This window comes from Nelusetta ayraudi, unplaced genomic scaffold (assembly GCF_046127955.1).
Source record: "Nelusetta ayraudi isolate G7.1 ecotype Tasmania unplaced genomic scaffold, CSIRO-AGI_Nayr_v1 ptg000087l, whole genome shotgun sequence".
NCBI lineage: Eukaryota > Metazoa > Chordata > Actinopteri > Tetraodontiformes > Monacanthidae > Nelusetta > Nelusetta ayraudi.
The window spans coordinates 594,771-610,000 of NW_027466137.1; the positions used below are offsets into that span (position 1 = coordinate 594,771).

Consider the following 15,230-nt stretch of genomic DNA (forward strand, 5'->3'; position numbering starts at 1 on the left):
AGGGGAGGGGCCTTGGGGAAAAGGGGGCGGAGCTTCTGTGGTTCTGCGATGCAGTTTGAAACTCAGAAGAGAATTTGACTTTGTGAGCGCGACCTTTGACCCCACGCAGACGCAGACGCTTCCAAAAAAAGTACAAGTTTAATAGTAAGTCAGTCGACCTTTCAAGTCTAAAAAAAAAAAAAAAGGTTGAGAAGTCGGATGAATAATTGTGCTGCTTCAGTTCAGACAAACACCGTTAACGTGGAACTCTACAGGTCACATGACCAACGACAGGAGGCGGCAAGGTTGGAAAAACAAACAAGGAGAGAGAAATGAAGCCTCTGAGCAGCGGAGGCCCCATCTTCCTTCTTCTGCAGGTCTTCATGTGATGAGCTGCAGGGAAACACAACACTTTAGCACAGAGGAGGAGGAGGAGGAGGAGGAGGAGAAGAGTGAGCAGCAGCGCTAGCGCCCCCCTCTGGCCAGGCCAAAAGTACTACTCACCGATTTGACCGTGTGTTTAATGAAGTCCTTCCTGCCACTCAGGTCGTGCTCTGGAAACGTGTCAAACACCTGGTGGGGAGGCAACAGCAGCTGTGACATCACTTCCTGTCTGGGCCAGCCCTCTCCCGCCCCCTCCCTTCCCTTCCCCCCCCCCCTCACCCGCTGGCAGATCTGCTTCATGGTCATGTCCTCCAGGCTGGCTTCCTCCAGGAGGCGCCGCACCGTCTCCCTCAGCTGCTCCTCGCTCGGCGCCGCCTTCCTCACCATCTTGATGAGCGGCTCGTCGTCGTCCGAACTGTCGTCATTGGCTGCTGGGGGAGGGTGGGAGGAGACACTGACAGTGTCAGTCGCTGCGTTTCCATCACCCCTAGAATTGTGCAAAACCTAAATATGGCCATAAAAAAAAACTGGTGCTGGAAGCAGCTCCACTTGTGGCTGCAGCGTGCAGGGTGGGGGAGGGGCTTATGGCTGTACTGCCACCAGGGGGCAGACGGGAGCCCAGGCCATGTTGACGCCAAGGCTGTGTCTCAATCCAGGCTCTGCATCCTTGGAAGGAAGCGTCCTCCGTCTGAAGGAAGCGTCCTCCCAAGGACCCAGCCCAGAAGGACCGACCCAAACCCGCCTCCCCGGTAACCACCCCGGACGGTCTAGCCATGGGCGTATTTCCTGGTTGCGTCACCGCCGTTCCCTCCTGCTGGCCAACCCAGGAAGTGACGTTTTCATAGCATCAAGCTAACCATTGGTTGGTTGGATGTTCAAATCAGTAAAAACCCTGCGTTAAAAACTGAATATTTGATGTGAAATTTCAATACTTCAATTTATACGTGGTGTCTTTGCCAGTAGATGGCGCTAATTTCAGCCGACTTCCCAGGATGCTTTGCAGCAGCAGGCAAAGCATCCTGGGATACAGAAGGAGGTGAAGGATAGTCGCGGTGCAGCCTTGGAATGGGCTAACAGTAGGACGCATTCCCAGTACGCATTTGGAGCGTCCTTCTGACTTTTGGGAAGTGGGAGGAGCCTTCACGCAGTGCTATGACCCAACTTCCTTTCCAACGCAGCCTTGGAAGGATGCAGAGCCTGGACTGAGACACAGCCCAAGACGGCATTTATTTTTCAAACCGACCATTTTCAACACTTTTGGAAAGAAAAAAAACCCTGTTCACATGAAGCCGTCTTCAAAAATGTCTGCGTTTTTGCCAAAGCGCTGCAGTACTTGTGTGAGGCCTCCTGTGGCGCTGTGAGTTTCCTCCCTGAAGGCAGGAGAAGCAGCAGCTTGGTTGACAGGTTTCCCCTCAGGACTTTTATTCTATCGTCTGCCCTGTTTTTCCATCACGATCAGAGAGGGAACCGCCAATCAGCTGGTCGGGGTCAGCTGACCAGCTGATGGGGGGGTGGGGGGGGTGGTGGTCAGCTCACTCGCCTGTGTTTGCCGTCTTGCTGTTGCTGCTGCTGTCGGCCTTCTTGGTTTTGGCGGCCGGTTTGCTGGGAGCAGTTTTCTTCTTCTTGGGCTGCAAAGCAACGAGGTCACAGAGACGTCACTGGAGAAGCTGGAGGAGAGGCAGCAGCAGCTACAGTGCCACCTGCTGGCCGACTCACCTGCTGCTGCTGCTGCTCCTCTTCCTCCTCCTCCTCCTCCTCCTCCTCTTCCTCGCTGTCGGCCTCTGACTCGTCCAAACGGACCTTCCTCTTGGACCTCTTCCTGGGAGGAGCTTTCTTCTTGGCTGGAGCTCGCTGCCTCTTCTTACTGCTGCTTTGGGTCTGGGAGGACAGACAGACAGACAGACAGACAGACAGACAGACAGACATGTGAGGACATCAGGCCGTCAGTATTTCCCGGAGTGGGAATTAGTTTCCTCACCTCCTCTTCCTCCTCCTGGTTGTCTGCTGACTCCTCCTCCTGCTCCGATGCCTCCTCCTCCTCCTCCTCCTCTCTCTCGGAGGGCTTGACGGCCTCGGCTGCCTTATTGTCCTCCTCCTCCTCCTCGTCTTCGTCCTCCTCCTCCTCCTCCTGCTCCTCGTCAGTGCTGGAGTCCATGACGATGGCCTTGGACTTGCTTCCAGTCTTCTTGGGGCTGGAAGACTTGGGCTTCTTGCTGCTGCTGCTGCTGCTCTTCTTCTTGGTCTTGGCGGCCGAGTCTTCCCCCGACAGCTTCTTCTTGGACTTCCTCTTCCTCTTGACGGGAAGACGCTGCGGCAACAAACAGGCCTGAGCTGAGAGCGCCACCGCCTGCTGACTCCAAACATCTCGCCCACCCCGCTCCCTCACTCCCTCACCTTGCCGCTGTTCTTGGGCGCCACCAGGAAGTTGAGGATGCGGTCCACCAGGTCCGAGTGGGTTCCCTTCTTCTCCAGGTCCAGGACGCTGCAGACCACCTTCAGCTTGGAGTTGGTGAAGTGAGAGGACCTGAGGGAGATAGGGGAGGGGGTCAGTGCTGTGGGGTCAGAGGTCAGGTAGGGGTCAGAGGTCGCTGACATGGGACTGACTTTAGCAGCTTGTCCCTCTTCTTGCTGTACTGGTCGCTGTCGGCCAGGAAGGGGAAGCCGTTGAAGAGCCGCAGGTTCCTCTTGATGGTGGCAATCTGGACAGAACACAGTCAGAGCAGCATCAGCAGGACCTCCACCTGGACCTCCCTTCAGCCCGGACCTCCACTGTAACCGGGAGTCACAAGTCTGAGAGAGACCAGTCAAGAGAAACCAGTCTGTTCTGGATGAAACTGCTCCATCTGTTGGTGGCTGATGATGTCATCACCCTGCACCATGTGCGTGTGTGCGTGTCTGTGTTTCTCAATCCAGGCTCTGCATCCTTGGAAGGAAGCGTCCTCCGTCTGAAGGAAGCGTCCTCCCAAGGACCCGGCCCAGAAGGACCGACCCAAACCCGCCTCCCCAGTAACCACACGGGACGGTCTAGCCTTCGGCGTATTTCCTGGTTGCGTCACCGCCGTTCCCTCCTGCTGGCCAACCCAGGAAGTGACGTTTTCATAGCATCAAGCTAACCATTGGTTCACCATCTAACGATGGCGTTGGATGTTCAAATCAGTAAAAACGCTGCGTTAAAAACTGAATATTTGATGTGAAATTTCAATACTTCAATTTATGCGTGGTGTCTTTGCCAGTAGATGGCGCTAATTTCAGCCGACTTCCCAGGATCCCAGGATGCTTTGCAGCAGCAGGCAAAGCATCCTGGGATACAGTGGGAGGTGAAGGACAGTAGCGGTGCAGCCTTGGAATGGGCTAACAGTAGGATGCATTCCAAGCACGCATTTGGAGCGTCCTTCTGACTTTTGGGAAGTGGGAGGAGCCTTCACGCAGTGCTATGACGCAACTTCCTTTCCAACGCAGCCTTGGAAGGATGCAGAGCCTGGACTGAGACACAGCCCGTGTGTGTGTGTGTGTGTGTGTGTGTGTGTGCGTCCCTACCTTCCCCTGTCGGTCGAACAGGATGGTGTGCAGAGGCTTGAGGTCGGCCGGCTTCATCTTGGTGATCTGGTAGCCAGTTCGAGGGATGTCTCCCAGCTTCTCTCCACTTCCTGAGACAGACAGGAAGTGGTGGTCAGTGACTGCGACTCCACCACCACCACCACCACCACCACAGCACCACTGACCGTCGCCGATCCGCAGCTTCTCCATCTGCTTGGGAGCCTGGAAGTCGAGTCTCTCCACCGTCTTCTTGGTGCGTTTGCCCTCGATGATGTCACCCACCGCAGCCAACTCGGCCCAACCCCTGACCTCTGCCCTCTGCCCCTTGCTCCTACCGGACACTTTGGAGGGGCTCCTTTTGGGGGCCGCGTCGTCGTGGTCAGGCGACGCCCCCTGCTGCTCGTCCTCCATCGCTTCCTCTGCCACCTCGCTCATGTGTCCACCAGGGTCTGGGTTTCCTGACACACACACACACACACACACACACACACACACACACACTTGTGTCAAATAATTTTTACAGCTAAAAATCGGAAATTATAATAATAAAGAACTTCTGAGTTACATTTCATCAGGGAAGTGAGTCTGAGGAAAATGCAGCACTTTGCAACAATATGACGTTAAAGACAACAAATCCCCCAAAAATAATAATCAGATTTAAAGGGTTTATCCTTGAATATTAATGCAAAATACGAGAAGCGGGAATAGAAAGAAAGTATTAAAATTCTTCGCCAGTCATTGACGGACGGTCCCTAAACAAGAAGCTCCGTCCAACCGAGACATGAACTCCCCGCAGCTGCGGCTCCTCCGTTCATTAAAGCCGCGACTGTGTGAGTCCGGAAACAGTGTTGTGTAGTTGTATTGTATGGCCGGACACTTGAGATCCTCCAATCCCTTCACAATAAACGTCGCCGCGGTTTGGCGCGCTGCAACTTCCCGGCTCGACAGCCTCGTTTAGCCGCCGGCCGGCCGAGGGGCTCTGGTCCCCGATGCTCGGCTCGGTTCGGCACCGGTACCGGGGCTCGGACCCTCGGACCCTCGGTTCACCTCTTTTTCCCGCCTTTGAGGAGCGGTGCCGTGCTGCTAACAGCCGGTAGCCGCGCGATGCTAACGCCGTTAGCCACCTGGACTCTGTGACGTTCGGAGTTTAACTCCGGAATAAAACCGAGGAAGAAACAACCTGCGCAGCCGCAACGAGGAGCGATTCGGGCGGCGGCTCCACCGGGCCGCTGAGGTGGGTCGTGACGGCCGCTAGCGGGCGCCACCGGAACCGGCGGCGGGACAAAGTTTACCTTGCGTGGAGTCGGAGAGGTGCGTCTCATCTGTCACTCGCTTGTTTTTAATTTCATGATGGCGGTTTCTCCATGGGGGCGGGGACTAACGGTGGCGGCCACGCCTCTGATTGGGCCAGGCAGGCGATGACGTGTGATTCTTCTTCTTGCTCTCGCCACAAGCGGAGTAGTTTGGCTTTGCACTCGCGCCCCCTGCCGTTTCCTATGCCAACAGACTGAAGGGGTTCTGCTATACACGCGCTGTGTCTCCGGCTTCTGCAGCTGCCTCCCACGTTGCAAAGACATGCACGTGAGGTCAATTGGAAACTCTCAATTGTTCGTAGGTGTGTATGTGAGTGTAAATGGTTGCGTGTCTTTTATGTGTCCCTAATAAAGTGGCCACTGGTCCAGGGTGTCACCCTGCCTCCACCCAGTGACACCCTGAGAGCAGCAGTTAGAGGGCATTGAAGCTGGATGGATGGATGGATGGATGGATGGATATATTACACAAGTATTGTATTATTTGCACACGAAGTCCAGTTATTTTTAGGGGGTCTACTGGAGGGTCACCTAGCTGAGAGTGGGAGGGAGACACCCCACCAAAATTCCACTGTAATTAGTGGATAAAAAGCCCTCAGTTGTTTTTTTTTTGGAGAACATCTTGTGGCAGTTGGTGACTTTGCCTTCCAGAACCTTCCAGAACCTTCCGTGGTGCCGTTTCCTGAGCCGTAATGACCTGGCAGCGTGCAACAGCCATCTACTGGCCTAGACTGCCACCTCGTGGTGTAATTCACCAGCTGCCTCCTGACGGCTGTAGGTACATCGCTGAAGTGGAGATCATCTCCAGCACGTCTAAAATGAATAAATAATAATAATAGTAATAATAATAATAATGATAATAAAGGCCATGACATGGACAGCACCACCTGCTGACCAGGAAGGGCTACGGATCAGCTGTATGTTCCTCCAACATTCAACAACTGACCTCTGTGGTGTCATGACGATCTGGTTCTGGTCTCAGCTCGCTAGCTTAGCCACTGCTCACCTGGCCAGTGTGAATACTGAGAGTTATCAGCTTTGACCAGGAGGGAGCAAACCTTTCGACTCGTGGGGCCAAAGTGGGTTCTACACTGTGCCAGAGGGGGGTAGCGGAGCTGCAGCAGATGGATGGAGTGTTTTGGTGAGCCGCCTCCTAGGAGGAAACAATCTATCCTGCGATATGGAGAGAGCATATATAGCAATAGATAGAGCAAACTCTGATCTCTGATCAAAGCTTCAACATCTGGATCAGCTGATGCTTCTGCAGATCCGGAAGGCCAGAAGAAGATTCCGATGTTCCAGTTTAAGTTGGACATGGCCTGCAATTACCAGAGGAGGGCAGCACAACGCACACCGGCCTATGGTCTGCGGAGTGTAGTGACGTCAGTTTCCCAAGCGGTGGCTCCGATCTGTTCTAGGATCAGATTGTGTGAGATAGACCAGGGCTGTGTCTCAATCCAGGGTCTGCATCCTTGGAAGGAAGCGTCCTCCGTCTGAAGGAAGCGTCCTCCGTCTGAAGGAAGCGCCAACCCACGTTTTCATAGCATCAAGCTAACCATTGGTTCACCATCTAACGATGGCGCTGGATGTTGAAATCAGTAAAAACCCTGCGTTAAAAACTGAATATTTGATGTGAAATTTAATACTTGAATTTATGCGTGGTGTCTTTGCCAGTAGATGGCGCTAATTTCAGCCGACTTCCCAGGATCCCAGGATGCTTTGCAGCAGCAGGCAAAGCATCCTGGGATACAGAAGGAGCCTTGGAATGGGCTAACAGTAGGACGCATTCCCAGTACGCATTTGGAGCGTCCTTCTGACTTTTGGGAAGTGGGAGGAGCCTTCACGCAGTGCTATGACCCAACTTCCTTTCAAAAAGCAGCCTTGGAAGGATGCAGAGCCTGGACTGAGACACAGCCCTGGAGTGGGTTTGTTCTTCAAAGAGTGAGAGGTTCCAGGGAGACACAGTGAGGGAAGCTGCACCCTCATGGAGGAGGAGGCTGGTGATTGGTGGTGGACGACAGACGGAAGGATGATGGATGGGTGACTGGATGATAGAGCGCCCCCTGCTGGCTTGCTTGAGGAGCTGCAGGAACTCTGCGCTCCACCCACAGGGAGCAGGAAGGAAGTTCTCCTGGGGAACCCCCAACAATCATCAGGCTCAGCCAGCAGGTGGCGCCAGCGAATCATGCTGTGGACCTAGAGAGCGTGACTCACTGTGTGTGTGTGTGTGTGTGTGTGTGTGTGTGTACGTGCCACAGCAAAACATGTTTGTTAGCGCCTGTAAATATGGTGCTGTGTGTGTGGAAGGGAGGATGGGGGAGTTCATATGTGTTAGACTGATGACTGATGACTGACACACACACACACACACACACACACACCAGGGTAAAAAAACAGATTTTTATTAAGACGCCTGAAATCCAGGAACAGTTTGGGTGCTTCGCTACGAAGCAGCAGCTGATTATTTTTTTTTTAAAACAACTCATTCTTGAAAAACGACAATAATAACAACAACACAACTGAACTCCTGAGAGGAATTCAAAGGTGAAGCACCACGGACGAGTCACGTGACCGCCGAGCAGAATTTAAAAACATACAAACAACGGCTCAGAGTCTCGTGGGAACCGGGCGTCGTCTCCGCCCTCCCACAATGCCTTGCTGCTCCCAGAACGTGTGTGTGTGTATATGTGTGTGGGGGGGGGGGAAGCTACCGCCACCTGGTCCCAGGTGAGCCAGACTCCGCCCCCCGTCAGTCCCAGGCTGTAAACAAAGTGGACCGGCTCAGGTTCCGGTCCGACCAAACTGACGTACTGACTAACAGACAGTAACAAACAGTTCGCCGAGGACGAGCCGCCCGGTGGTTGAGGTCACAGGATCCACCATAACACCAGCTCGTAGCAGTCGCACTGTTAGCATTGTTATTAGCACTGAGCGGTGAAAACAACCCCGTCAGCCGTGTTCTTCTGACCGGAAGTCCGGCCCGCGAGGAGCCATTTGAACATAAACATAGCCGAGAGGCTAACACAGGCTAGGTGGCTAGCTGCCACAGACAGCCGGAGCTGAGAGTCTCCAGCCGCCCGCCAGGGGGAAGCACCGTCAGTCCGGCCGAGGCACCCCGGGGGTCGGCGGCGCCGCTCGGCCGCCATCAGCTCGGCACAGCGCCGCCCTCGGCGGGGAACTGCAGCCGCCTCACGGCCTCCTTGACGAGGTTCCCCGACAGGATGAGCTCCTGCAGCAGCCGGTGCGGGTCGTCCTCCTCCACGGACGCGAGCCTCCTTTTGTTCCACTGCTTGATGTGGTCCCAGTCGTGCTCTCCGCTCGTCCCCGGGAGGCTGTAGGGACCCGGGCGGTGGTGGTGGTTCCGGAGCCTCATGCAGCAGCCTCCTCCTCCTGCTCCTCCTGCACCTGCTGCGGCTCTGCGGAAGCCCGCGGCCGCCGCCGCCGCCGCCGGTCCTCCGGCCCCGCTCCTCTGGTGGCCTCCCGGGTTGCCGTGCAGCTGCAGCGCCTCTCCGATGCGCGTCACCAGCGCGTCCACGTCCTTGGGCCCCACGGTGACGGAGCGCTCCAGAAAGATGTAGTTCTCCTTCCGGCAGGGCATCGTGTTGTGCGGCCGCTGCTCTCTGTCTGCTGCCGGTCCTCCTGCTGCTGCTCCTCCTCACACACAGACACACAACACACTCAACATTTGTAAACAATGGGTGACGCGGGGCGGACTGTACCATGTGACCGCTGCTGGAGGGGGGGGCGGCCTAATACGCTATTAATTAAAAATATCAGTTAAAAACCTGTCGAACGACCACCAGTCGCAGCGGATGGTTCCGGTGTCGGGGTACTTGGGGCTCCTTCTCGGCTTGGTGCCGGCCCGGTTCTGACTGGTTATAGACGGCCGGACCAACTGGCTTCCCCCCCACCCCCGCGCCGCGGCTTTGGGTGGCTCCGTTCAAACGGACATTACATAACAGTGGAGTGTCTGCTGCTGCTGCTGTCTGCACGCGCCGAACCAACATCTGCTGCTGCTGCGAGGAAAGGCGCCACCTCGAGGCTGCCTGCAGCTGGAGTTGATGGCACCCCACGTGTTGTGTAACGGATGTCTGTAGACATCGTGGGCCCCCCCCCCCCAGTGTGACCTCATGCACCTCATATTCAGAATTAGCTGCTTCACAACACACACACACACACACACACACACACACACACACACACATGATTTTCTATTAAAAGTGTTCATGTGTGTGTGTCTGAGGTTCTGCAGCATAAAAGCGACCAGACGACCACTGACTGGGCCACTGTGTGAGGACACTGTAGGCACATGTCCTCAGAAACAATGGCAGGTGTGTGTGTGTGTGTGTGTGTGTGTGTGTGTGTGTGTGTGTGTGTGTGTGTGTGTGAGGGAACACGGTGTTCATTGCTGCTTCTCAGAAACTCAACCCGATGCTTCAGTCCAACACACGGCCCTCACGCCCATATAAGGAGCTACTATGGCTGCCAACACGTGGTGCAGCAGCCAATGGGAGGCCCCCCCGGCTGTGTGTGTGTGTGTGTGTGTGTGTGTGTGTGTGTGTCCCAGTCAATGCAGCGGCAGCAGTCCAGTCAGGCTCGCTGGAATCCAGTGAAAGCCGCCAGCAGGGCAGAACGTGTGGTGGTGGCGGCGCTCCGAGCTGGTGTTGCACAACAGACTCGACAAGTCGATGCATGAGTTTCCCAACTTGGGATTAATCAAGCGAAGTTGTGTATCTGTCTGTCTAACACACAAATCTGACTGTTGTTCGCTGTTAGTTTTGACCAGACAAAGTGGGTCAGCTTCCTGTGTTGTTTCCTGTTAGTGAGTCAATGGCTGTAAAACACACAACCAAAACAACAATCCCAGCGGTGGTGTGTGTGTGACTCATCACCTGGGTGTGTGAGTCCGGCAATCCCTTAGTGTGTGTGTGTGTGTGTGTGTGTGTGTGTGGGGTAAGCAGCTGCAGGAAAGATTATTGGACCTTGTAAATGATAACACACCGTACGTAACAGGACGACGACAACAACAACAGTCAAAATGATATTTGGATATAAACTACCAGTCACACCCTCTCATGTAATTTATTTTATCTTTACAACTTTCTCCACTGCAGACACTGAAGACATCAAATATATGATATGTAATTATGCAGCAAAGAAAAACACGTTCAATAACTCTTAAAGATGCTTTTAATGAACGGAGGCTATTTTGAAGAAGCGCCTGAATTATTTGAGACCTTTTTGAAAAAAAAAAAAAAAAAAAAAAAAGTTTTTACTGGCAGCAACGTACAAAACAAGCCGGCCCTACAGCACTGGACATCCAAAAGACAAAAACATTTGACACTTTTATTGTTTCCTCTATGATTCCACATGTGTGCAGATGCAGTTTGGATGCCTCCAGTGAGAAGCTGCAATGTCAACAGTCACGAGAATGAAAGAGAAGACGTTCAGTCGGAAGCATGGGTCCAAACTTTGGACTGGTAAGTGTATAACTGTGAGCTGAACTGCTCGAGCTAACAGCGATCTACAGCTAGCCACTTAGCTCGCTCGGCTAACCTCAGCGTCTTCTGGTTGCTCTGCTCAGTCCGCTCAGCCAGAAGCAGTTTGTTAAAGATTCTCTTGTGCTAACAAAAAACAAACACCAGTCTGCCAGTCTTGCGTTGTGTGTGAATGCCGTGCTGGTGAGTGGAATGTGTGTTTGTTGAGTGTGTGAGCAGCAAACGGCTGAATCACTCTGCTGTCCCGCTGTCTCAGGATTGAACGATACGAGGAAGATAAGATCAGTCAAGCCGAGTGTGACACACGATTCCGGACAAGCCAGTTACAGCCGCGCCTTGTTTGGTTTTGTTTTGTTTTTTTAAACTTCACTATCAAGCTTTGACAAGCTCACGGGGGTCACTAGCGCTAGCCGCTAACAGCTAGCACCGGATTGAGGCTGTACGCAAAAGTTGTGAGGATCAAAACTAAACTGAACTTGTGCCCCAGAGTGTGTGTGTGTGTGTGTGTGTGTGTGTGTGTGTGTGTGTGTGTGTGTGTGTGTGTGTGTGTGTGAGAGCTAGCGGGGGACAGAGAGAGAGAGAGCGAGAGAGAGGATCAACTCTGCTACAGTTGGAGCAGTGCCAGCAGGCCGAGTTCACAGAGTTTGTTTCGTCCGTTCAGAGTGCCAACAACGCACACACACACACACACCCCCGGTCCCTCCCACCCTGGGAGGAATGTGAGGAGGCTGCACATGGCAGGAAGTGATATCAAAGGCGTGATTGGTTGGGGCAGCGTCGAGCCGGAGGCCACGACAACAACAACAACAGCCGCCGCAATTATTGAAACCCACCTTCAGATGAAACGGAAAAAGTTTAAAAGCAGCAGAATAAAAAAAGGAGCCGCCACATGGTGGCGCTAAAGAAGCCCGCAGCTAGCTCTGGGCTACATGCTAACTAACTCTGATTGGCTGGAAACTGAGCAGTACCATATAAGTGCCTTTTTCTTTAAACCAATTAAAAAACAACACCAATAAAAACTGAAAACTGAAAACTCAACTCTGTTGCCCCCCCCCTCCCCGTTGCCATAGGAAGTCAGTGTGCCATAACAGGAAGTTAAACAGTGAGTTGTGAACAGAAACAAAAAAAAGAAAGAAAAACATCAAAGATATTTGCGAGATGAACCACTTCCTGTCGGCTACAAGTAGAAGATGATGAAAAACAAGAAGGACAAAAAGAAGAAAAAGAAGAAAAAGGAGAAAAAGAAGAAAAAGGGGAAAAGGGAGAAAGAAGTCGCTGAATGACAAAAAATGAAACACAGTCAAAGAAACGAAAATCTGGAGACTAAATTTCTTCCTTTTGTCTTCTTCACCTCTTTGACCTCTTTGACCTGCCAGTCTGAGAAATTCAGAACCTAAACATGATGTCCAACATGAAGGACAAGTGACTCTGTGTGTGTGTGCGTGGTGTGTGAGTGATGTAAAGGGTTCCTGATATTATATAACCTCAGCATGTCCAACACCAGCTCAGCAGAACTACACACAACAGCTGAAACATTAACTTCCCTCACTGTCTGCCTGTGTGTGTGCGTGTGCGTGTGTGTGTGTCTGCCTGTGTGTGTGTGTGTGTGTCTGCCTGTGTGTGTGCGTGTGCGTGTGTGTGCGTGTGTGTGTGTGTCTGCCTGTGTGTGTGTGTGTGCCTGTGTGTGTGTGTGCGTGTGTCTGCTTATGTGTGTGTGTCTGCCTGTGTGTGCACGTGTGTGTGTGTCTGCCTGTGTGTGTGTGCGAGAGAGAGGTTGAGATGAGCAGGTCAGCAGGACAGTCACCTGCTCAGGTGTGCAGTCAGGCTACGCTAATACAGCTGCTAACTGCAACACTTCGGATCCTGAGATCTGTTGGATCGAACGGACACACACACACACACACACACACACACACACACACACACCTCGTGGTCCATCTCAGCAGGGGGTGGGGCCAACTGCTTCCCGAACACTCAGCAAACACACAGCATGTATATGTGATGTTGTGTAACAGCCTGGACGTGCACACAACCCGCCAGTCAGCCCTGACAGTGTGTGTGTGTGTGTGTGTGTGTGTGTGTGTGTGTGTGTGTGCTGACAGCGGGAGGCGGGGCCTCAGTCTTTACAGGCTTTCACCTGCAGCTTCGTACAGCCACTCTGGACTCGCACTAGTTGTGTGTCTGCATCACAACACATCACAACACAGCACAGCAGCGCCCCCCTGCTGAGCAGGACACCTGTGGAAGTGCAGCAGGTGTTGGTCAGATGTTGAGCCTCTGGACAGCCCTGCTGCTGCCGCTGCTGCTGGACCTCCTGGGAGAGTTGATGGAGCAACAGCACCCCCTGCTGGTCAGCTCAGTCCATTCACTCCAATACCTCATTGTGTTGCTCCTTGTTTGAGCGTCGCAGCTCTTTTTTTTTTTTTCTCTCTCTGAGCGACCTTGTTGCCCCCCCGTGTGTCAACATGTTGTTGTCCTGCACTTGGCAGAAAGGTGGGGGTGGGGGGCGGGGTCTAAAAATAGCCGCTGGCTATGCGCCTGGCCACAAACGTGACCCCGCCCCTCAGGCCGGCGGCTGACCCCCTGGACTTTCTCTCTGGCTCGGCCACCAGGAGGCGGGCCTCACTGCTCCCTCTGTAAAGCCGCCAAACAACAGATAGAATGACAGTGTGTGTGTGTGTGTGTGTGTGTGTGTGTGTGATCATCTTATCACAAACACTAAATCAAGCTGCTGTCGCAGTGACTCTGTCTATCATTAGCACGTTAGCCTGCTGAGTTAACGCCAGTGGCAGATTCTCAGGGTGCACGTGCACGTGCACGTCCTCCAAACAGCCAATCAGGCGTCTGCTCTCTATTTCTGTCCCACTGACTGACAGTTATTCCAGGAAGCCCCTGGATTACAGTGGGACTGCCCCCTAGTGGACACATTTTAATAATAAGTGATTTATTCATCTGCATCTATATCTGTGTTGTGGGGGTGCGGGGGGGAGAGAGAGGGGGGGGGGGGGCATTGTGAACGGCTTTATTTGGACTCGAACCTTCAACCACAGGAATTAGAATGAGACAGGGGCACTCATCCACCCTGAGCTATCCACTCACTCTTGCAGTGCAGTGCAGTGCAGTGCAGTCTCAACAGGCCCGGAAATGGATGAAAAAAGTCGGACTATACACTATCTTTTTTTATCTATCTATATATTATCTTTTTTTTTTTTAATCGGGGTGAAAAAATGAAAAGTCCCTGAAAGTCACAGGGCTTGATGATGTTTTAGCGTGGGTCAACATATCAGAGAACGATAATAAACCTAGTAACCTCTACCCCAAACTGTACCCTCAGCCTAACCCAGCCAACATTGTCAGCTGGTAACTTTATTTAAACTGAATTTAAATCAGGCTGTACGCTGGGAGTTGCTCCTGCTTTGATTTGCTTTTTGGTAAACTTCTGCGTTTGTCCAGCAGGGGGAGCCGCAGCACTGCTTTATGGGGGGGGGGGGCAAAAACCCTGACAGACTATAGCATGAATAAAGAAACGTAAAAATCACTCCACCTAATAACCTCTAAACCAAAACTTACCCTCAGCCTAACCCAGCCAACATTGTCAGCTGGTACCTCCTGGGATTTGAACCCACACCTCCTGCATTATAGGCAGAGGTTTAACCTGCTGAGCTAACCACCCTCCGGGTTGGCCCTCTGCGCATGATAAACACACTACTATAAACTACCATGATATACAACGACCTATTTGTTATCTAAACCTGTATGATTTGATCTTCTTGACTTGATTGTGAGGTGATCCTCTGTTATTCATGACTTACGAGGAAATGAGTTGAAGAAACTTTTCTTTTAGTTACTTTATTGTCTTTTGTTTTACTTCATTGTATTTCTTATTATTTTGTGTGTGTGTGTGTGTGTGTGTGTGTGTGTGTGTGTGTAGCTGCTCTGTGTGTCTCACTGAGGTCTTTTAAGCTCCCTGATCGTCAGCGCTGAAGACGGTCTTGTGGGGAGCGACGCTGACTCCCAACACGGAGGTGACAGGATCGAAGCCCAGCGTGGGCCTGAGGTACAACACTGGAGTGTGTGCGTGTGTGCGTGTGTCTAAACCAAAACAAACCAAACCAAAAAAAACTCAAAACCAACTAAAAACAAAAACCTAAAACCAAACCAAACAACCAAAACTTGCGTTGCGTCGCGTCCGTCGAATTTCCGAGCATTTCAATCTTCAGAGCATTTGGAATTTCCTTCAAGAAGCAGCTACAAGGTAAGTGGAGCTAGCTGGCTGGCTAGCTCCCCCGTCCTTCTTTTCAAACTTTATTTAAACTGAATTAAAATCAGGCGCTGCGCTGACAGTTGCTTCTGCTTTGATTTGCTTTTGGTGCCTTCTTTGCCCAGCAGGGGGAGCCGCAGCACTATTTGTAAAAGTCTCTCACGCTTAAAATGACAGCAACAGCCCATTTAGCTTCAAATCATGTTTTAAAAAATGTGTGTGTATTTTTGAAAGTCACTTTTTTTATTATTTTTTTTTTAA

At 52.4% G+C, this 15,230-nt stretch overlaps 2 protein-coding genes across 6 annotated transcripts; both read right to left on the reverse strand.

Moving 5' to 3' along the window:
• Window positions 1-119: 119 nt before the first annotated feature.
• Window positions 120-5,345, reverse strand: dek (DEK proto-oncogene). 5 transcript variants are annotated; one of them, XM_076045820.1, is made up of 11 exons: window positions 5,193-5,345; window positions 4,086-4,358; window positions 3,901-4,010; window positions 2,968-3,062; window positions 2,758-2,887; window positions 2,342-2,671; window positions 2,080-2,241; window positions 1,904-1,991; window positions 643-794; window positions 484-552; window positions 120-372 (listed from the first exon to the last, which is right to left on the reverse strand). In XM_076045820.1, exons 2-11 carry the CDS (start codon window positions 4,333-4,335, stop codon window positions 361-363), a joined length of 1,398 nt encoding a protein of 465 aa, XP_075901935.1. In that variant the 5' UTR covers window positions 4,336-4,358; window positions 5,193-5,345; the 3' UTR covers window positions 120-360. The 5 variants fall into 5 exon arrangements, with proteins under 5 accessions (XP_075901935.1, XP_075901934.1, XP_075901933.1 ...); XM_076045819.1 differs by lacking the exon at window positions 5,193-5,345 and adding an exon at window positions 4,676-5,150 and having other exon boundaries at window positions 643-791; XM_076045818.1 differs by lacking the exon at window positions 5,193-5,345 and adding an exon at window positions 4,676-5,147.
• A 2,252-nt stretch (window positions 5,346-7,597) lies between these two features.
• gbp (glycogen synthase kinase binding protein) lies at window positions 7,598-8,899 on the reverse strand. The gene has a single exon (XM_076045823.1). It carries the CDS (start codon window positions 8,806-8,808, stop codon window positions 8,356-8,358), a length of 453 nt encoding a protein of 150 aa, XP_075901938.1. The 5' UTR covers window positions 8,809-8,899; the 3' UTR covers window positions 7,598-8,355.
• Between the last annotated feature and the right edge of the window lie 6,331 nt (window positions 8,900-15,230).

What these genes read in the sequence shown, in the direction of transcription:
- dek (XM_076045818.1), bottom strand. Translation starts at nt 4,715, where the DNA reads ATGAACGGAGGAGCCGCAGCTGCGGGGAGTTCATGTCTCG. An exon ending in TGTTCGACCGACAGGGGAAG is followed by an intron (nt 3,063 to 3,900) that starts GTAGGGACGCAC and finishes TGTTCTGTCCAG; the next exon opens with ATTGCCACCATCAAGAGGAA. An exon ending in ACCAGGAGGAGGAAGAGGAG is followed by an intron (nt 2,242 to 2,341) that starts GTGAGGAAACTA and finishes CTGTCCTCCCAG; the next exon opens with ACCCAAAGCAGCAGTAAGAA.
- gbp (XM_076045823.1), bottom strand. Translation starts at nt 8,808, where the DNA reads ATGCCCTGCCGGAAGGAGAACTACATCTTTCTGGAGCGCTCCGTCACC.